Raw genomic sequence first — 21337 nt, 5'->3', positions numbered from 1 at the left:
TATGGATTCAACGGCAATATCACAATCGGTTGAGTAAACGTACAAAGAAACAAAGACAGGACCGTTTGTATCGAGTTGAACGTTCTCTAATTTCTCGTTTCAACGAGCATGATGAATTTTTCTGTTGGTCGGTTATCGGACAGTGGCGAAGTGATAATATCGCTGCTCGTTTCTCTCGAATCCGTTGCTCGTTCCATGATTATCTGGAATTTCTGCATTTTATTTCGTCCACGATATTTCGAAAGCAAAAAAGGAAAAAACCATTACATCCACCATGCGACTGAAATCAGATTGTTGATTCCATTCGATCGGAGAATCTTGATTTCCGATTGATTCCACTGTCTCCCCTTCTTTCGTTTTCCCCAGCTCTTTCGGCTTCAGGCAGCTTTAAACTATCGTTGCAGTTGCCAATCAACGGGACGAGCATGGATGCAATTTTTGCCCATTATATCACCAGTAATTGGAACATTTTGGATCGATGAGGCCTCGCGAACTCTCGATTATCTTTTTATTCTTTCGTCCTTCGAACGAACGCCGCGTTCAGGAAAATTACTTTTCCAATCGGTCTATATGAAAAGTAGAACGACAGCTCGACCAGCTTGGAAAAACTTCCATTCTCCGCAGATTTTCACTCATTTTCGGTCGAGAATTCTACATCGTGGTACTAAATTCGTGGTATAAATCAAGTAGGTTATATGGTTCCAAATAAGTTCATAAGAAAATGAAGAGTAATAAAATTACGTCGAAGGCTTCGTTCTCGAGAGAATCGAGTTTGAAAACTCGTCAAATACACGTGAATTTGCTTAACTTCCAGATAGAATAGGAATAGATAATCGATAGGAGATTTATGTACGTGTGAAAGTAAGTCGAAAACGTGGAATAAAATTTTTCCGTCTGGATCCACGTTATCGAGAAAATCAAGTTTGAAAATTTGCCCAGTAAACATCAGTGACGTATTCAAATTCCATTTTCTGTAAACTGAGGCCTTAAACGACAAAACTTTATTCTACGTTTCCAAATTATTTGTCAGTGTAGTCAGGAATTCGTCATATTTCTCAGATTCCTCAAATATTCAAACTCGATGAAACGTTCCGCGCAATTTCGCCACTTTTTATTTTTACCTTGTTTTCAGCTACATAATGCAGTACCACGAATTTTCGGCCATCGTGTACGAACACCGTTACGTGAAACGAGTAATGAGACTAATGAAAGACCGATTACGCGCTACGAAATGTTTTCTACGTTGCGTTGTCTCGGTCAACCTTTTGCTTCTCCTTTCTCATAGCCACTCATAGGTCTTTAGCTCCCTTTCACCACCTGTGCACACTATGGCACGAGCGAATCGTCTCATTAGCCGAGCCCATATACGGCGTTCAATTAAAATTTTTGCCGCCGCCGCAACCATCGGGTAGGTAAATCCCGATAACGACCACCGTGGTATTTTTAAGGAAAGTGCGGCGATTTTACACGTTTACGCGGGAAAAGTAAAAGGCGAATCGAGTAGAGTGTCAGTTTGCTAGCGATCAATCGACAGTTTAACTTATCGCGAGAGACAGAAATTTCCTTTTGAAAATTCTTTCGATTTTTAATGAGAGAACTTGGAGACAAACGGTCGAGAAATTTTCTAGGAAAAGAATTATTACGTAACTTTTTCCGGTTCTTAATCAAATACGATACGTACTGTTTGAAGAATTCGTGACGAAATTGATGACATTGTACCATCTATTTAATCGCCTCATGATTGCTTTCTCGATAAACTTGTCATCTCTTTTAGTACTTTATGAATACTTTCAAGCTTTTACGAGCTTTTAACGTATTCAGTTTCGGCATTAAAAACTTTTTATGGAAACCGAAATAAACTAGAATAAAATATTCAAATGATTCAATTTCCTAATTTAACGTTAGATTGACGTTAATTGATTTAAAAATAGCTCCCATTTTATTGATTATTTCCGAATATTTCTCTTTAATGATTACATTTAATGACCAACTAGGAGCAATATTTATTTGAATCTTGCATCACGTCGTAATTAATTATACTCTATTCCAATCGAATATCAAATGGGACTTAATGTCAATAATTACATAATATTGTACAAGTTTTTCCAACGATCCAATATAATAATTGATATTTTAACGAAGGAATCTTGAATCGTGTATTTTTTTTTTTTTTCTTTAACAATTTAAAAAAGAGATATTTCGATCGATCTTATTCATCTCGCGTCGTTACACGACGTCACTTTCGAATAGAATCGAACCATGTGCCAAGCACGAAGCCGTTTCTGCTCGTAGAATCGATTTATTTGCATTGTCCACGGATATCGGCGGTGATTGCCGTGACCGCGGTCAGTGTTCATGATCGACCGTCTATTCGCTGTCAGCGGTTCTGTCCAATTCTAAACTGTCAATTGCCGTTCCTGCTCGGATGCTGCGGCCAATGTAGTGTACTTACATATCACGCGCGTGTACATTGAATTTAAAGTGAAGCGCGCGTATGCACATTGTGTCGTTTTCTATTGGATCGCCGGATTCAGGGAAGAAATTTTCTTCTATCACACTTTGTGGTATATTTCAGGATCGCCCGAGGAGACTATTCAAGATACAGGAGCATAATCAATAGCGCGATAATCGATTAGCAAAACAGTTGAAATAACGTGGAACTAGTTAACAATGTATTGAATTTTTAAATTACTCTGTTGTCGAAGACAGACAGAAATGTGTGACTTGTCGTGTTCCTTCTTATAGTTTTTATTTGGATAATAGAAATCTGAATAGGTCGATGAACACTTTGACTGCCACGTTGTTCATATATGACCGGTCACGGTTTCTCCTGTGACGCTATGGTAGTCATTGGTGACCAGAGCGCTTGAACTTCTTACAATTGTAAAAATTTAATGAAAATTGACAGTTAGGGCAGTTTGAATATAACCGATAACTAGAAGATACTTTGAAATAAAAAGTGCCCCATTGAACGAATAAACATTTTTATTAGAACATCGATAAAAAAAAAAAAATGATAACAAATCCTGCATCTAACTGTGCACTGTGTTTGCATCCATATCTTTGAGGGGTAGTCCACGAGTATTATTATAAACACAGCTTAGAAAATAATCGTAAATGCTTCTTTATGATCATATAATTAAAGTTAGAAGTGTGAACATACCTTACTATTATATATAGAATGAGCAAATACTGTTTATTAATATCTTGTACACGTTTCAACGATATATTCCGCACGTTTTGCCTACGATGAAATAACGAATGCGAATGGTTTGTTGAAATAAACGAAGCCTCGTTATAATATGTCGCTATCAACTGTTACCAAAGCGTCACCAGTAAGATAAACGGTCCATTGGAGAAGAATATTGTCTTATATCGTCAATTTATTATTATTTTACCATTATTTGCTTCGAATAATAAAAATATTCCCGTGGCGTCCTGAGCGAAACGCGTGATTTCGGCGTGGCAGTCAAAGTGTTAACTTTTTTCAATCAGTTCAGTTAACATTTTTCAAGCAGTTTCTTCCTACGAAGATAATATAGAAATGTTTCCAAAGTGATGGGATAGCCATAGAAAATAATAGACGCGGTAGTCCTTCTTCAAAAAAGGTTGCGTTCCTTTCTGAAGAAGTTTTCAAAGTTGAAAAGGTAGAGGATTAGAGACGTTACAGCTTGGAAATGTTCAAGATTCAAAGGGTAACGCATTTTGCGAATCACGAACGAATTCTTCCTTCCTCAGCGATTCGCCTGGAAACTTTGCGAAACGATCGACCGTGGCCAGTTCCTCGCAGCTTGAATATTCATGCGGACAGCTCGTCGACGCGTCGGGGATTTATATTCATGAAAATCCTAAAACGCTTCGCACAGCGTTTTGCGGCTCTAACACGTAACAGACCGAATTTCATCACAAAGAAAGTTTCGGTTAATTCCGACGATCTTCGTCAGCTTGTCGATGAAAGCTTGCCGATGAAAGCTTGCCGATACCATCTTCCGAAACGCTATGTTCTAGCACAGTATTCGCCTTCGCGGTCCTAGCTTGTAGGAATTTGAATAAAAAATATAATTGAAAAGTTCTTATCCTCCGTCTTTTTCTCTCGGTTCGTACGAACACAATAGACGCTTTCGACTTTTAAACAATTCGTAAGCTTGAAACGAGCTCGAGAAGATTAACGCGAGTTGAATCTGCGAACGCAAGAGTCGCTCTAACAAATTAATTACACGCCGCTGATTCCCCTTATTTATCTTTTCCTCCTCTTTCGATTCGAATAAATGAAATTTTGAAATTTTTGAAAAACCGAAAGCTTGAAATAGGGCGAGAAGATGGAACGAAACAAATTTACGCGACGTCCGGCTAAAAAAATTAATTGCAAACCGCTGGTTCTTCCGTTTTGATCGACGAACCTCGGTACAAGCAATTAATTTTGTTTAATTTGAATATATGACGGACCCATTCGAATCTCAAAAAGTTCGGAAACCTAAAATAGAACAGATTGGCGAAACGAAGCGACGACAAGCAAGGCAAATTACCCAGACTTGAGTTTATTTGCTTGAAAATTAGAGGAACTCGATTTATTCGTCGCGTGCCAGTCGGCTGTTGACAAGCGTGGCATAATTTATCGCGACAGAAAGGAAACAGGTTCCGAACACGTTTTCATCATTGGACTCGACGAGTCGCTGTTGCGTGTGGTTATTAATCGACCGTTCTGAGAACTCCACGTTGAAGACTCGATCGTTTCCAGCTACGAGAGAATCATTGGCGTGATTCACGTTTCGCTCGATGGACCGTGTTCGCGCGTGTTAACGACTCGCTGGACAAAACTAGAAACTTCCATGGAAGATTTACGCGTTCTCTCGCGAGTATTAACCACGATTTTCCACGTTTGAAGACGCGGAAGTCGTTAGCGGCGGATAATCGCAATCGAGATCGTCGACATCGTGGGAGATACGGGGACTGGTTTCAGGAACGCAAATCTTTGACGGCAGCGTTCAATTCTGGTCCTCGTTCGTTACGTTAGAAAGCCTGCGAATTGACAATGTTTAAGAGCGTTCGCTCTCTAAAAATAATTAATCTTCAATGGGTTAAATCGCGAACGTATGAAATTTCTCATCTTTAATCTATCGATTAAGGAATAATTTGTCATAATGTTACAAGCACTTGTCCATCGATAAAATAGATAATTATTATTTAGTACGAACTCCAGAGGAAAGTTCAACCGATCGATGCTATCTGTGCAAACTAATTGTTTAATTTTTTTTTTTAATGAAACATCGATCGGCTACTCTGATACCAAATACTGTCATAGAAATTTCTAAAAACTATCATAACCGATCAGTTTGGCTTGTAACGATAAATAAATTGTACGATCTGTCCTGCGAGAATCGTAATTTTTTTATGATTGCAATCAAAATCATGTTGCCGTTACGGAAAACGAAGATAGATAGGTATCGTTGTTATATAAATTGAACTATTTCTCCAATTCCTTTCATTTTGTATTCCTTTTCCCTGCAGTACGTGTTCGTGGTGATGCTGGTGTTCGTGCTGGAAGCGGGTGTCGGTGCTCTAGCGCGGCTCTACGAGGAACAAGTCGGCCCTGAATTGAAGATGAACCTTAATCGTACGTTCCTCGAGAACTACTCTATGAGGAGCAGGGAAACTTCGGCGATCGACCAAATGCAGATAGAGGTAAGTTACCGGTGACATACTGGCTGTTCAAAGCGATCGGAAGAAGCATAGATCGTTCGGAAATTTGGCGTTAACATGACGTTTCCACCTTGTATTCACGTTCGTTTATAGAAATTTAACAATTTTAAGGAACACAAAACATGAAGACATTCCAAGAATATTTATAAACATGAACCGTTACGTAAAACTTCTTCCCATAAGAAGAACAAAATTTATATTTGTAAAGATTCGTTTCTTTATAGCATCGTTTCTAGCACGTAGAATGTTATCTCCTGAATATATAATTAGTTGCCATTATGAGATCACAGTCGTAAATGATCTAAACTTTTTGCACGCTACTGCAAATCTCTACAGATGATCCAGACGCTGAATCTTCACTCACTGTGAAGAGATACCGCTAGACTTAACGTTTAGATCACTGGCATTCCCGATGTATTAAGTACTTGACAAAGATATCTGTTTATGGTACGGTTAGTTTGCTAAAGCGACTTTTCTCCTCCCTTTGCCTTTCTTTTCATCTTTCTTCGTCACTATCTCTCAACGCAACGTAGAATGTCGTTAAGTTTTGTAGTACGCGAAATGGCTAAGGGCTGCCTTACGTGGCCGCGATATCGCCTAGCCATTTTTCTCTATACCCTGACTACCGGTGCCACTGTTACTTCGCTACGTTTACGACTGCAAATCATCGTTATCGTGTGGCGAAATGGCCTCGAGTTCGTCCTCTGCGAATCTATTAATGCAGTCGCGGCTCCTTGCATCGATCCGATTTTCTTCTCTCCCATCGTCGTTGCCTCGCGAGAGGAAACTCGACGTTCGTCTTAAGATCGACTGAATCGTTGTTGCTGATGTTCGTGGTCCTTACCTTCGACAGTGGAAAAGAAATACTCTTTCGAAGGAATGTTCTTTCGTTTAACAGTCACGCGATGGCGGCTTCTTGCGCGTTCAAAGATTTCAAGATAATTATCACACGCGGTTTTGTGTTTCGAGAATTCGTTTTCAACATTACAACTCTTAATAAAGGTATCGTCTCTTTAATTTTATAATTAGTTAAGTTGTAAATTCATGCTTCGGACGATAGGTTTTCATGGCTTGAAAAGATATAATAATAAACTTGTTATAAAATAAAAAGACGCTGTTTTATGGAAAAAAGCAGCGGTGTGATCTATACCGTTATAATTCACGTCTCAGCATGTTTGCCTCAAAACTTGAAAGAATTAATTACTAAGCGACACAAAGGTGCTAAAAAGTGCACGTAATTCACAGTTGATAATGTATATTACACGCTGAAACTTTATTAAAAATTATATTTTTTTCTTTTCCGTGTGTAGGATGACTTAATTAATTTAAAAAATAGAATAATAATAAGTAGATAGAAATTACGAAGTGTAACATCAAAGGTGAAACGTCTATACGAGTCAGAATCGATCTACTCTTCGTCGTCCGGGTTTATCTAAGGATTAAACTTGAAAATAAGTTTAATGTACTTTTCACGATAAATACTAAATGGTATTTATATTTACAGTTACTTTATTTGTAAATCATCGTTCCAGTTCAAATGCTGCGGAGCCGTGAGATTCGAGGATTGGCTGGTGAGCGAATGGCACAAAGGCGAGGATGTTCTCAAGGACGGAAGCCTCGTCCCAGATAGCTGTTGCAAGACACCGACCCACCTTTGTGGAAGGAGGGATCATCCGTCGAACATCCATTACACGGTACCAATCGATTTTCAGTCGAATCCAATTGTCCCTTCCTTGTTGAAGCGCACGCTTTTTCAGTCCAGCTTCAGTCTTCAAGAGCTACAAAGATACGAGCTGTAACATGTTGAACGCCTACTATAAATCGAATATGTGTCGAGTTCGTGGAAAGAAATCTTCCAACATTTTCCGAGCGTAAAAGATTAAACGACAAAGTTGGAATCATTAGTTATTGTTAATTGCGATTGGAAAATCAATTCTTACGAATAATTTGCAAAATTTTACTCACGTAAATGGAGAAACTCATTGCTCATAAATGGGTGATATGCAGAACGTTCAACGTGTAAAGACAGTACATCGTTATCGTAATTTCTTTGATACAATTTTATTGTACGATAATATGAAAATCGATCAGTATCAAAAAAATCGGATGGTTAGAATGCAAATCATTGAATCTGAAAATTCTGTACAGGGTTGTATCTACAAATTTCTGGAGACGACGAAGGACCATCTGATCATCTTGGGAGCAGTAGGCCTAGGACTATCGGTCCTAGAGCTGTTCGGTATCGTTCTTGGCTCGTGCCTGTATATAAAGCTCAGACACGATTTCGACGACTGAGAATTGCTGCAAATCCGTGAGAGCAACAACAACGGCCGTTCCTGGTGCAGATACATGCAGAACGGTGATGGAACCGTTTGATCGTCGTACCGGAAAAGAAAGAAGAGGAGCGGTCGTTGAAAAGAGGAGATCCTTCTTCCGACGTTCGCCATTCAGGATTTCCTCCGTTTCTGGCGCTGAAATCCTCCCAGCCTCTCGAAGAGACGGACTCTTGGAATTTCTGTCCTATTCTATCCCTTTCCCAAGGGGAGATTACGTACAAAGAGACTCGAAAGGGAAAGAAACGAGGAAAAATGGAGTAAACGGTGCGTGGCGTTTGGGTCACCGTGACGATCTCCCTCGCCACGGAAATCTTCAAAGACGAAACTCTTTCTCTTTCTTTTATACGTCCCGTGCAACGCGGAATTCAATGAAAAGAAGAGGAATAAAAAGGGGAGCAACACCGAGTTACCGATATTCGATAACGAAATGGTCGCGAAATCCTCGCTTCCATTCGTTGACCGATTCACCTCCGCGAGGAATCCTATTTCGATCGAATTAATCGGCCGAGAGGAAGCGGATGAAAAGAAAAACTCTGTCTTTAAAGTTCACCGACTTCCTCCTCGCCTAAATGAATCTCAATTAATTCTCGACTACTGGCCGGGGTCATACCACGTGCATTTTCCATATAAAAGAACCATGACAATTTTAGAAAAAAATGTTTCAACGAATGCCTATTTCAAAGCGTGTTTGTTCTGCGTCGCGAGCAACTCGTGTGCTCGAATCCGAAGCTTTTTGTACGCCGTTTCTCTTTCTCGAGGAAGAACGGAGAGGCGTTCTTCTTTTTGTAACGGGACAGCATCGATCACGATGCCCCGTTCACTCGCGACAAGTGATCTCTGGCTACGTCGAACGTACTTGGTTTCACTGTCGGCGAACGTTCTTCCGCTCGTACAAATCACGCTGTCTCTTCGAATACTGCCGTAACGAATCCGCACAAACGTTTCTAAAGGTATATACACAAGTTACACGTACGAGAAGGGAGTTTAGCGTTCTTTAGCTAGTAAAAAGTCACAACGACGTGTTCCAGTGGTAGCGATCGAAACACGGCGCTGTTCCTCGGGGCCAAAGCGAGTCCCCATTTGTCGATTAACCGGACCATTCGATCGTCCTGCTTTTTCACCAAAAATAAAAACAGAAAAAAAGGGTACCGAGAAACGAGAGAACCGATTGTTCGAGCGATCGCGAAACGATCGTTCTCCTCCTATTCTATGAAAGTCGACCGCGTCCCTCGAGTTTTCTTATAACGTAAAAACGATTTTGTCTCTTAATTTATTCGACGAAGGACTTTAAAGATCGTTTAACTCAGCGGAAAGATGGAGGACGTGTAAGTATCGACCATTTCGAACGAGGGAACGACGTGAAATTCAGCGAATTCATAAGCTCGGACAGAACTGTAAACAGTGCCTTGACGAGTTAGCGTTTAAGTTCAGAGATATTTTAAATTATCGCCGATGTAAATTCGTGCAGAGAAAACCGATAGCGATTTGTAAATGTACGTACAGTATTTATTCATATATGATGCGTATATATATATGTATGTATTATATTTTAATATAATATAATATATATATGTATATATATATATATATATCTGTTGCTTCGCAAATCAATACGAGCCTTCGCACATTATTTATAGCAAAATTTGTCGTGCAACGAGAACACGCGTTGTATCGACGATTGTATGTGAGAATATTCTCTCTCTCTCTCTCTCTCTCTCTCTCTCTCTCTCTCTCTCTTTCTAAACAAATTGCAACGCACTTTGCGTGCATAATTTATCTTTCTTTAATACTTCTTCCTATTTCCCCGTTATTTTATTTATTTAAAAACTTGTAAAATTTATTTGCGCAATCGTTGATTCAACTTAATGCCACGCTCAAAACAAAATCTAAGAACATATTTTACTATTACAAGACGATCGCGCCATATGTTATTTTATTCTCAATGTTATTGTCTTCATTGGTATTACATGTACGTGTACTGTCTGTTAGAATTTAGAACTTTATAAATATTGTACATATCAGACCCTATTCTGTTACGAATAAACATTGAAATCGCACACGTCACAGTTCCTCAGTCAAATACGATATTCCAAATTAAGAAAGGTTTCTTCTTTTCCGAAGAAACTTTGATTCGTTTACCGTCTGGAAGACTCGATATCGTCCGCGTACTTCTCCATCGACTGTAGGTAAGTCAGGAACGAATCATCTTTAGTACCAAGGGAAACAAACAGCCAGGCGAACACTGCAAGTAAATCTTTCGACATGGATATCCTCTGCCAACTATTTAAATCGTCCAGAAGGGACTGAACATTGGAGACCTAAAATAAAATGTCTTTAACATAAAAATATATTTTTTGCGTGCTTTGTAGGTAAACGTGTAATCTTCTGCTTACGTTTTGCCATACGGTATGATTGGAATTGTAATAATGTATCAAATTTAATTGATCGTCGGTTCCTGCGCCGATTTGATGAAGACAGAAAACGACGAGATACAAAGGAACTGCGATCACTGCTTTGTTATAGTCGAAATAAAGTTCACGCAGATGCTCCACGTCGAATCGTGCCAAATCAAACCTAACGATTATGAAGATTTAAAAATTCTGGGAGGATATTCGACGATTTCGAATTTTTTAATACAAAGTAAACGTACTTATCGAACGTTGAAACGATGCACATGGCAATAAGAAAGGAAAAGATGTTTGTATAAATCTCGCAAAATGGTGAGTATTTTGCGATGAATTCTATAGAATTACTAAAAAATACGTGCAACTGAAAAAAGAAAAGGTTAGGAAGAAGATAAAACACAAAGATGGAAAGATTTTCTTTTATAAAGTAATGGTAACGTACCATGATGAAATGAGTAAGCGCCATACCGCCTAAAAGGCCTTGATACAAAAGACCTGTATTTTTCCAAAATTGTTGAAGCATAACGGCCACCTTTATAGGCGGAGAATTTTCTTCGTCACGAATATCAACGCTACTTGTCCTTTCAGTTTTCTTGTCACTAGGAAAACCTTTTGTTTGATTAATTTTCATTGCACTAAAACCACCTCTGTGCTGTACGTAAACTTTATCCGTGGTTAACACAGGCAGTGGCACCTGATGCTCGTATTTGGTTCGCGCATTTTCTTGCGACCTCCTTAAGATTTCCGTAATAGGCAATTCATTATCTCCTGCGAAGCAAACCAGCGTGAAACATCTTAAATGTCGTTATACATAACACGATTATTAATATTTTTTTCCTATAAAAAGTTAAAGATTTAATTATTCTCATACTGCATCATTTTATCGCGCAATCAAAGAGTTAAAGCATTCTCACCATAAGCAATTTTACCTACTAAATCTCGTTTTTTTCGTTTCGACCGTTCCAAATCGCTTTCATTATAATTTTTGTTCGATGACTCTGAACTGGATGTTTCCTTTCGTCTTTTATTAGCAGCGTCTTCAGAACGCCTATTGTGTCTTCGTTTATTACGTCGGTCGTGTCCTCCTCTCTGTCTTTCAACGACCCTTTCACGATTGTCCTGATACCTTTTTCGATCAACATGCTCTTTGCGTCTCTGAAACTTTTTCGATCCCTTTTTGTCGGATGACACCTCTTCTGCGTCGTTGATCTCTTCCTGTCCTCGTCGAAACCTATTGATCTCTTCGGAATTTGTCCATCTAGGTCTAAGAGGCGTGCTAGTGTTTTGCACATATGGTGAATACTCGGTACTCTCGGTTACCGACGAAGATTCCTCGCTGCTGCTCGAGTCGTTTCTACGCGAAACTTCCGGATTGCTCCGTCGTTTCAAAACTCTTTCGTTCGCCCGATTCATTTTACCGATTCTCCAATGGCGTAAAAATGTTCAATCTTTCTAATATCGCGGTTAGAATACGTCATATTTAAACGCGCCTATCTCACTGGAAACGAGAACAGTTTCATACCCGGAACTTCATAGAGGAAAGTATCCATAGTAACCGTTTGTTGTACACTGTGAAAGATACTTGGAAAAAATCGATAATTCAGGACAATAGGCGACGCCCATAACGTGCATGCTAAACGTGAAAAGATTAAAAAATAAATTAAAAGTACGACACAATTATAGATAAGAAATTCAAATTTATTTAGCTTATTTCTTTGTTAATACATAAAGGATAACGCGGGCACTATATGTGTATAAATAATATGTAAATAAAATACAGCAAATAAGATACATAGCGCAAGCATTGCTATGAAACATTATTTACATTAGAATGTATATCGTTTATTAGTAGTCGTATTATACAGTACTTATAAGATCTCCAGGTCACAATGTCGAATCTCGGGATGCTTTTTCTACAAGTAAAAAGAAAAAAGTAAGTAGTTTTCTTAAAGAAAAAAGTTAAATCATAATGTCAAATAGTTAGAAATTGATATGTAAAATATTCTTGGTATACCTTTAGATTTAGTTCCATTCTGTCTATTTCTCCACCAAGCGTATCAACAATAGCTTCGCCATGCTTTAACATAAATGCTTCCAATTCTTTTATATCTGTCATTCCTGTTACTTCCTAAGGAATAGAATAATTTGAAAATTAATATAATACTGTTTGGACATTAAGCTAGTACCTGTAGCATTTGAACAAGATCGTGCTTCTCCAAATAAGACCTTGTTAATTCCCTGCCGTCAAAGTCTAATTCAGCCTTGTACCGAACTAAGTCGTTACCCATATCGATACCCTTGACGTCATAGATTGCTCGAACCTGATTATTTCGAATTCAATTAATTTAAATAAAAATATTTATATATTTTTTTTAATTAATTAATTAATTAATTTATTTATTTATTACGATACAATCATAAAAATATTACCATTATATCTGCTTCTAATTCCGCATTGATTTTATCTAGATCTTCTTGAGATATACTTCTTCCAATTAAAGCGGTGGCATTTGTATGTATTATAAACCCAGCTATACTGCCAAGTAGACCACCAACTATAAGAGATCCAATGGCATCAAACATAGGGTTTTCCAAATAGGATGTTAAACCCATACATGTAGCTGCACATACAAGACCAAGCACCTATCATATTCAAAATAACACCTCGTGTTTAATAACTGCGATTGTTCCTATCCTTTCTTATTTTTTTTTTTTTTTTTTTTTTTTTTTTTTTCTAATAAATACTTACAGCTGCACAATCTTCCATAAGTACGACGTTTACGGAAGGATCTTGTCCTCCTAATACATAGTCCTTAAATGTTTGTCGTTTTTCTCCTGCACCTTTTCTTATTGATTGTATTGCTACTAATAAAGTTGCTCCTTCAGATACCAAAGAACCAGCCAGGATAAAATATGCCCAATAAAACGATTCTATTGTCGAAGGATTCAGAAGGCCGTGAATTCCGTGATATATAGATAGACCAGTTCCAACACAAAAGATACCAACCCCAGATATTAAAGAAGATACATATCTCATATTTGTATAGCCATATGGATGATCAGGATTAGGAGTCTAAAATATTAAAAATGTATATAGAGATATAAAGCAAGATTTATCTTAATTCCACATGACATAATTTTATGCATACTTGTACTGATTTATGTATACCATATGCTAATATCAATTGATTACAAGTATCTGCAGCAGAGTGAATACACTCTGAAAACATGCTATGCGAACCAGTATACAACCACGCACACAGCTTACATAAAAAATTGCAACCATTGCTAAAAGAAAGAAAGATAGATGTAGTATACTAATAATGAAGTATTTTTAAATAAAAATAAAAAGATAGGACTTACATTACAATGGCAGTTAAAACTACTTTGCCAGATCTTCCAAAAAGACCTTCTGGATCTACGGTTTGTGTTTTACTACCAATTTCTCGTCTATAATCTCTTAATCTTCGTTTAACAGTAAATATATCTATGAAATCATAAAACATTTAAATTAAAAGATTTATATCAGTTCTACAAAAAGAATATGTTAACAAAAGTAGTGACAATAATCCTGTAAAATGGAAGAATGTCTAGAAGAAAATGAAACTAATCAACTTATCAAATAAAATGTTTTCTAACTCTATTCTAAATATATTTAGGGAAATTCATTTTAAATTATGTGTAGATAAAGCAGAGAATATTATCCTTACTTTGCTGATACGTTTTCTGTTGAAGTTCCTTCTTAAGAAGTTCTTTTGCTAAGACTTCTCGTGATCCCCAGACTTCTATCGCTCTACAAATAAACACAGTATGTTAAACATAACTATCTATTTTTTATTACAATAATCATCTCATCAGATTTCATCGTTAAAATGTGTAGTATTACTTTGCCTCCACATCTTTTCTCCAATAAACAGTAATTGGAGGTTCAAACTCATAAGGTGATCTTCTTTTTGTCTTTGGTAAGTTTTCAAGATCAGATGGTTTCAGCAAAAAATCTGACATAGCTCTAACTGGTGTAATGAAATTACGTTCTAATGACGATACTCTTTTATCTGTTTTCTTCTTTTTAACTATAAATAAGAAACATGTAAATATAAGAAATAAAAACAATAATGAAAATGAATAAAAATAAAAAATAGAATTAAAAATCAATAAGAAAGCTTTTTACTATACTTTTCTGACTATGTTTCCTTTTGTACCTTCTGTCTTCAAATTTTGTTGCCCTTCTTTAGTCTGGTTATCATCAGGTTTAACATCTAACTTTCTTTCTTTTAATTGTCCTAAATTTTCTTCTTTTAATTCTATGATTCTTTGTACATTGTTTTGTGTATTTTTGCTGGAGTCTATTGTTTCTTCTTTTTGTACTTTTGCTATGACAGATATTGGTTTGGAAATTGTAATAAGAATCCATCTCCATTCTTGCAGATGTTTTACATTATTTGCATTAAAAATCTTTTGAGGATTCGCAACAATTTGCACCTTGTATCTGGTATTGTAATTATATGTTATCAAAGTACTAATATGTCTCCTTGCATATCCTATTTGAAACATATATAAACATTCTTTATTGTAGTGACTAATATTATGAAGAACTTTCAGAAAATTAGGCACACGTTGTAACATGTTTTTAATATTGGATCAGTGATAAGTATTGCAGAACAAGCTGAACCGTCTAACCTGTACAAAAATAAATAACGTTTAAGTATTTTGACGAATAACAATTCTTTTCGTAAATATTCTATTTTAAAAAACGATTTTCTTTTATAAAACGTAGAAATAGAAATATTACAATTTGAATACATTTAAAAAAGTTATACGCGCTTAAAAAACAAAACATATTTCAGTATATCTTTACCTTCTTTCACATTCACTTATTTTACACAATGGAATACATTGTTAATAATATTATACGAAAATCGTAGTAGATCGTTATACGATCTTAGTTCAACGTTATAATAAGTTCCCTTCAAACTGTCAAAACGGTAATCAATTATTGTCTAATTCGGCAAGGATAATAAAATACCTATAAAACCGATGATTATTACAAGAAATATTGTATTTTTATTTAGTCATACATGTTTATAGATGACAAACTTTTTAAATCTACTCCAATATATAAATTCTTGCACAATAATAACATTAATTGCATTAAAATTAAAAATTGGATCTAGTACAAATATATCCCTATATGTAACTATTTTAAGGCTAATACATCACGAGAGTATTAATAATTTTAACTTAACTCTTAACTCATTCACAATTACTTTAATTACAAAATTAAATTTTTGTTATTTTGTTTAATTATAAAAAGAATGATTTTTATACGATTCTGTAGAAATGTTATCTTATATATGTTATATTAATAAAAATTGTATGGAATTTACAATTATATAAATTCATACATATAATTTATACGTGTTTTTATTAATATCTGAACTTATTAATTAATATCTAATTATATTTTATGTAATGACATGTATCATGTAAAATAAAACTATTCAAAAATATACTAATAAATACTCATTGATAACATCAAATGACGAGAAGAATCAGCTAAAGAGATGTATACATATATGTATGAGCATATATATTCCCCTTTAGAATATCAGAGATGCGTTGAGAGATCGCCAATGAGCATGAGAAAAATTCAGTAAATGTTCGCTCCATGAATTAGCGCCTCTAGTGGTCAAACAGCTGAACTATACACACATCTCCTCCTCAGATGATTTTGGTGGGAAAAACGTGCATATGCATGAGAAGAGGGGAAATGTGCCTTCGGACCGGACCATTCGCAGTTAGCCGAAAGCAGCCCTTCGCAATTAGTGGCGTTTCGAAAACTCCGACAAAATGCTACACCGTACCGCAAGTATTTATAAGATTGTAATCCTCATTTTTGCATCAGAAGATTTGTCGTACTTCCATTAGTCGAACCACGAAATTAAATTATTATAAAATTACACAATTACACGAATAGTTATACAGAAATTGATGAACTCGTAAAATTGTACAATTATTGTAAAATGGCAAATTGAATTGAAAAAAACAGTTTTATTTTGCAAATCTACAAAGCGTTTAGTCATTTAAAATCCTTCCAACATCCACAATCTCCAAATCCTTTACAGTTCCCATAAGGTTAAGTTATAAAAAAAGAATTTACAAAAGAAGTTACAAAAAGTGACGAGGAACTCCGACGAAACTGGCAAATATAAGTAAGTATTGGTAAGATTAATTTTTTTAAAAAGTCTCGGTAGAAAATGATTTTATCTACCATTATAGAAAACACGCTGTTACCGCGTCGATACAAATACACATTTCTCCTCTTTTCTCCCACCAAGAGTACTGGAGAAGAAATATGCGTGTAGTTCGTCCGTTTACCGCTAAAGACTGTTATTCTTTGTGCGCATTTTTTGGTTGATTTATTTAACATTACATCGGCGATCTTCCTACGTACTCATCTCTGGCAATGTCTATACGTCACTTCTGTCAAACGGATGGACAAAAGTACAAAATAAACAGCTATGGATGGAAGTCAATCTAAAACAAGCGATTCACAGTTCATCTCGTTTCAAGATTTTCCTTCGATAAATCATGAAGGAAATATTGGTCAAGCACAACTGGATGTCAATACTTCTAGTCATCAAGGTTTTAATAACCTCTCAAACGATCCTACGGGAATTGGTATTATCGAAGATCTTCAAGGAATGCCCGATAAAAGTGAAGGTTTATATTTATGCGATCTTTTATTTAGTTTCAAATAACTTTATAACGATTGTTGTTATTCATGTGGTAAACGCGAATGTTATAATTTAAAATATTATGTTACATCTGTTACATCAACTTCAGTCTATGCACTTCTTTAGAACACTGTATCGCTTCCCTTCTAGCCTCATCGCATAACTTTTGGACAATAGAGTATTACCAGAAATTCTTCAACGTAAAGACAGATGACGTGGTAGAAAGAATCAAAAGGTCTATGTTTCCACATGGCAGTGATAATTATTTGATATCTCATATTAGACCAAATCCAGATCTTTATGGTCCATTTTGGATATGCGTTACACTAATATTTTCTATAGCTATTAGTGGGAATCTGGCTGATTATTTACATACAGCTAATTCAGGCAAATATCACTGGAGGTATGAATTTCATATTGTGTCTTATGCTGCCACCTGTATATTTTTGTACGCATGGCTATTACCACTTACGTTATGGGGTGCACTGAAGTGGACCGCTAGTTCAAGAAATACAGAGGAGGAATTAATCGAGGTTTGACTTTGTCCGTTTATCTTTCCTAAGAGACACTACATAGTAATAACATTCAAGGGACATCTTTGTTTTAGTCTTACGCAACACCTGGCCTTTTGGAACTTTTATGTCTTTATGGGTACTCTTTAGCCATTTATGTTCCAGTGGCTTTTCTATGGACAATTCAAATTGAATGGTTACAATGGAGTTTAGTTGCACTAGCGACTTTTTTATCTGGAGGAGTATTATTGAGATCTTTACTTCCCCTAATATCAGGTATTTCATATAAAAACATACACATTTGTAAAACCATAAGAATAAGTGGATAAAGTAAATTAACTTTCAGGAAGATATAGGATAATGTATATTGTGATAATTCTTGGGATGCATCTTCTACTGGCAGCAGGATTTATGCGATATTTCTTTCATGCACCATCAAAGTCATTTCCCATAGAACACATGGAAACGACCATACACACGATAGCAATCGAGAATGATTCGCGTAATAATTCTGGCTAATAATGTTGCCATTTATTCGATTATAATGGATTTGGACGCATCTATATTTCGAAATGAACTATCGACGTTGTCGGTATACTTATTTGTTCCAATAAATACTGGCTGATAAAATGGAGCGGTACAGTTCGAATATGTTTATTGGACGTTAATTTCGTCTTCGTGCAAGTAGATGTAGTATTTATACTATACCTATAAACAAAAAATAAATGAAAATAACTAAAATTTGTCACATTTGAGGCACTAGTGTTTATTAAAAACATTTCAGTCGACTCATATCAAGTATATATAATATTCCTGTGTGTCAGGGCAATATAGAAGGCCAACAAAGTGTCTGGTTGATTTATTTTCACAGCCCCCATATTAACATAGGGACGCGTTACATATCAACGCAACACATATCATTTACAATCATACGAACCTCCATGTGTACATAGCAATTGTTATTAGTACTCATAATACAATAGATAGTATTTATAGTTATTAGTCGTCGTTAATATAATTGTATGTAATTAATTAAGTTTTTTCTCCTTTGTTTCCGATTAACCAATGTGATAAAAGGCAACATTCACTTTGTAGTAGTATCGTTACATTATTATCATCGGTCTATCAATATATTTCGTGATAGTAGTAATTTGCTTGCCGTTATTACACAAATAATGCAACATTGATGTATTGACGAATAACTTTCCAATTGTTTATCGGGACTTTGATAGATTTCGACTTTTTTCTTCACCACACGAAGACTGTTCACTTGATCTTCGCTGGAGCCATTATCGAAAAGAAACGAAGAGTGCGTTGAAAAGCTACTTTCGCTAAGAATGTTCATTCTTTCTACGAACGATAGGTCGTAATTTCGCGTTTCAATCTAATTGCAAGTTAAAAGTGTTCCTCTTTATCTTTTTCTCAACTTTTTCGAAAGGTACCAACACGATAATCTTGTAAAAGTCCATCAAGCGATTCGCAAGAGATAACACGATAGTAAAATTTAGCAAATATTTCGAGGTCTACGAAGTCTTCCGTTTTGCAAGCCTTGTCGATGTGAGCGTCGCGTGTACAAAATACAAAAAAGTTCGAGCAGAGCTTGACTCCTCCTTAGACAGAAGTGAAGCATCTCTCGTAGCTTGTACTCTCGTCTACTCTCGTCCAATTCCCTTTGGATCTGTTCAATCATTAAAAAATAAAATCGATATACGATACTCGATGGCTGTTGACGCGATCGCTAACTATTTGGTACAAATTAATTCAGTATCTAAGCGGAAATATCGTCGCACGAGTTGACCTATGTGACATGTACATTCTTTAAAGGAGATCCAAATCTCTGCATACTTTTGCATAGAAAATCTGTGCAAGGAACATTTATTGGATTACGGTGATATAGGCGCAATAATTATAGTATATGCCGTGCACTTAATAACTTGTTTTAATACTGTAAAACGATAGACACTTTTTATCAAATCGGTTTTCTTCGCTTGGACAATTGATATACGCGATACAAGCTACCAGAATTTCTGTTCGAGCGTTTAAACTCAAAGCCTTTCGACGATCACGAAACCATCGGAACGACGTTCTACGATTTACGGCTAGTGCTCACAACGACTTGGTCCAACGTGTTTACGAGATAATTACAGTCAAAGTTTGCGAATAGGCAGGAGCAATAATAACGAGTAATAAACCTACGACAGTCTACTTAGTTACTTGCTTTTTTCTTTTCTTCTATCGACTTTTCCTTCGACGTTTACACGCAGCGCTATTTCATCTCATTTATTTTGTTCGCCGTTCTTTCAAAATTTAAAGTACCGCGGATTCTCAACGCGTTTACACGAACAGGGGCAACGTGTTAAACGAATTGAGAACCGTGCGATTAGTTCTTATTACCGTTATTTACAATAAGATGTGTCGCCGGGCATATCTATCGTCATTAATATTAATATTAATATTAGTATCATATAATATACATTTTTTTTCCTCTTCTATTTCGTAAATGCAAACACGCATAGTTATTACAGAGACATACGGAGCGGCTGTGCGCGGATCGCGCACCAGGCGCTCTTTAAATATTACACATAGATAATAGTTAATGTTTACCCTGGTTTTATCAATTATTACAAGTATACGCATATATATGTAGGTACTTTTATATATATATATATATATATATATACACATACTCATATAACATTGCTCATAAATGTCGTACTCTTTATACAATCGTTGACTATTATCTTCTACAATGTTACGCAATATTGCAATAATTTCAGGTTGATTATTCAGTCGCATGCTTAGATAGTACGTAATCCATTTCCTTTTCTTCGTTCTTCCTTTATACTGAACTCATCGGCATCTTCAAAACTTTTACTTTACGATAAACGATACTGTGTGTCGATTGAGTTTAATTCGAGATCATGGCTACGTATCTTCCAAAGCTTATTTTTATTCTTCCTAAAAAAAAAAAAAAAAAAAAAAAAAGAGAAAAAACTGCATATAGTCTACTTTGACGAGAGATATTATATCAGGCTGAAAACGAACGATTTTTTTTTTTAAGACACGGGAAAACACGTTAGTATTCGTATATACATTCTTCCTCTTTCTTTACTTTTTTCTTTCGTTCTTTATCTCGTAGTTACTGTATTTTTAAAGCTTCCTGCACTTCTTACATTTCTGCGTACGTTCTTCTCGTGTCTAAGATACCATTTTCGTGTCGAATCAATCTTATCGTCGATCGAACAATTACCGCTATTTGTTGTGACAGAAACGCGTATTTGAAAAATCTGATAAATACCGCCTGTCGTTCCAATCAATTCAATTTACTCGATCCGTTTAACTAACACCTACTGTTAGATTTGTAACCTGGCTACTTCGGTTAATTAGAATGCGCGCTTTGTAATTAAAAACAGTCCCGCCTCTCAGCACGTTTGCAAGGAACTTCTACTTTTTATTGTACTATCTAGGTGAATGGTAAGTTTTTCCGAAAAACTAAGAACGGATAGAAAACAGGAGAAAAATATGACTGTTCAACCGTCTATTTTTAGAAACTTTTAAAAAGAGAATATCAGATTTTCCTATCGACGATTGTGATACTGATATGTTCTTTTCCTTATTTCTTTTTTCTAAGGAAGAAGCTACGTAGT

At 36.0% G+C, this 21337-nt stretch overlaps 4 protein-coding genes across 9 annotated transcripts in view; 2 read left to right on the top strand and 2 right to left on the bottom strand.

Moving 5' to 3' along the window:
* The window catches only part of LOC139989095 (CD151 antigen), a 90429-nt gene extending 80678 nt beyond the window's left edge, over positions 1–9751 (top strand). For all 4 annotated transcript variants that reach the window (XM_072007037.1, XM_072007041.1, XM_072007038.1 and 1 more), the window contains 3 exons: positions 5509–5682; positions 7233–7394; positions 7849–9751. In XM_072007037.1, coding sequence (XP_071863138.1) covers positions 5509–5682; positions 7233–7394; positions 7849–7995 — 483 coding nt within the window. In that variant the 3' untranslated portion in view covers positions 7996–9751. The remainder of the gene's footprint in view (positions 1–5508; positions 5683–7232; positions 7395–7848) is intronic.
* Positions 9752–10166: 415 nt separating this feature from the next.
* Positions 10167–11968, bottom strand: LOC139989094 (transmembrane protein 237). Its single transcript, XM_072007036.1, has 5 exons — positions 11371–11968; positions 10884–11209; positions 10687–10805; positions 10430–10610; positions 10167–10354 (listed from the first exon to the last, which is right to left on the bottom strand). The coding sequence occupies exons 1-5, from the start codon at positions 11852–11854 to the stop codon at positions 10172–10174; spliced, it is 1293 nt and encodes a 430-aa protein (XP_071863137.1). The 5' UTR covers positions 11855–11968; the 3' UTR covers positions 10167–10171.
* Positions 11969–12118: 150 nt separating this feature from the next.
* The window catches only part of Znt49b (solute carrier family 30 member 9), a 61207-nt gene continuing 51988 nt past the window's right edge, over positions 12119–21337 (bottom strand). Inside the window, exons 2-12 of one of the 3 annotated variants that reach the window (XM_072007034.1) lie at positions 15300–15360; positions 14644–15121; positions 14328–14514; positions 14152–14234; positions 13805–13928; positions 13591–13729; positions 13191–13514; positions 12872–13084; positions 12628–12762; positions 12456–12569; positions 12119–12354 (exon numbers count right to left, since the gene is read on the bottom strand). In XM_072007034.1, coding sequence (XP_071863135.1) covers positions 12310–12354; positions 12456–12569; positions 12628–12762; positions 12872–13084; positions 13191–13514; positions 13591–13729; positions 13805–13928; positions 14152–14234; positions 14328–14514; positions 14644–15067 — 1788 coding nt within the window. In that variant the 5' untranslated portion in view covers positions 15068–15121; positions 15300–15360 and the 3' untranslated portion in view covers positions 12119–12309. Of the gene's footprint in view, positions 12355–12455; positions 12570–12627; positions 12763–12871; positions 13085–13190; positions 13515–13590; positions 13730–13804; positions 13929–14151; positions 14235–14327; positions 14515–14643; positions 15122–15299; positions 15642–21337 lie in introns of those variants that run through there. The other 2 variants (XM_072007035.1, XM_072007033.1) reach the window with 2 other exon arrangements.
* LOC139989150 (protein YIPF1) lies at positions 16865–19899 on the top strand. The gene is made up of 4 exons (XM_072007185.1): positions 16865–17164; positions 17329–17711; positions 17786–17966; positions 18037–19899. The coding sequence occupies exons 1-4, from the start codon at positions 16963–16965 to the stop codon at positions 18207–18209; spliced, it is 939 nt and encodes a 312-aa protein (XP_071863286.1). The 5' UTR covers positions 16865–16962; the 3' UTR covers positions 18210–19899.

The sequence above is a fragment of the Bombus fervidus genome, chromosome 7 (genome assembly GCF_041682495.2).
Source record: "Bombus fervidus isolate BK054 chromosome 7, iyBomFerv1, whole genome shotgun sequence".
In the NCBI taxonomy this organism is placed as follows: Eukaryota; Metazoa; Arthropoda; class Insecta; order Hymenoptera; family Apidae; genus Bombus; species Bombus fervidus.
This window is presented reverse-complemented; position numbering and strand designations above follow the sequence as displayed.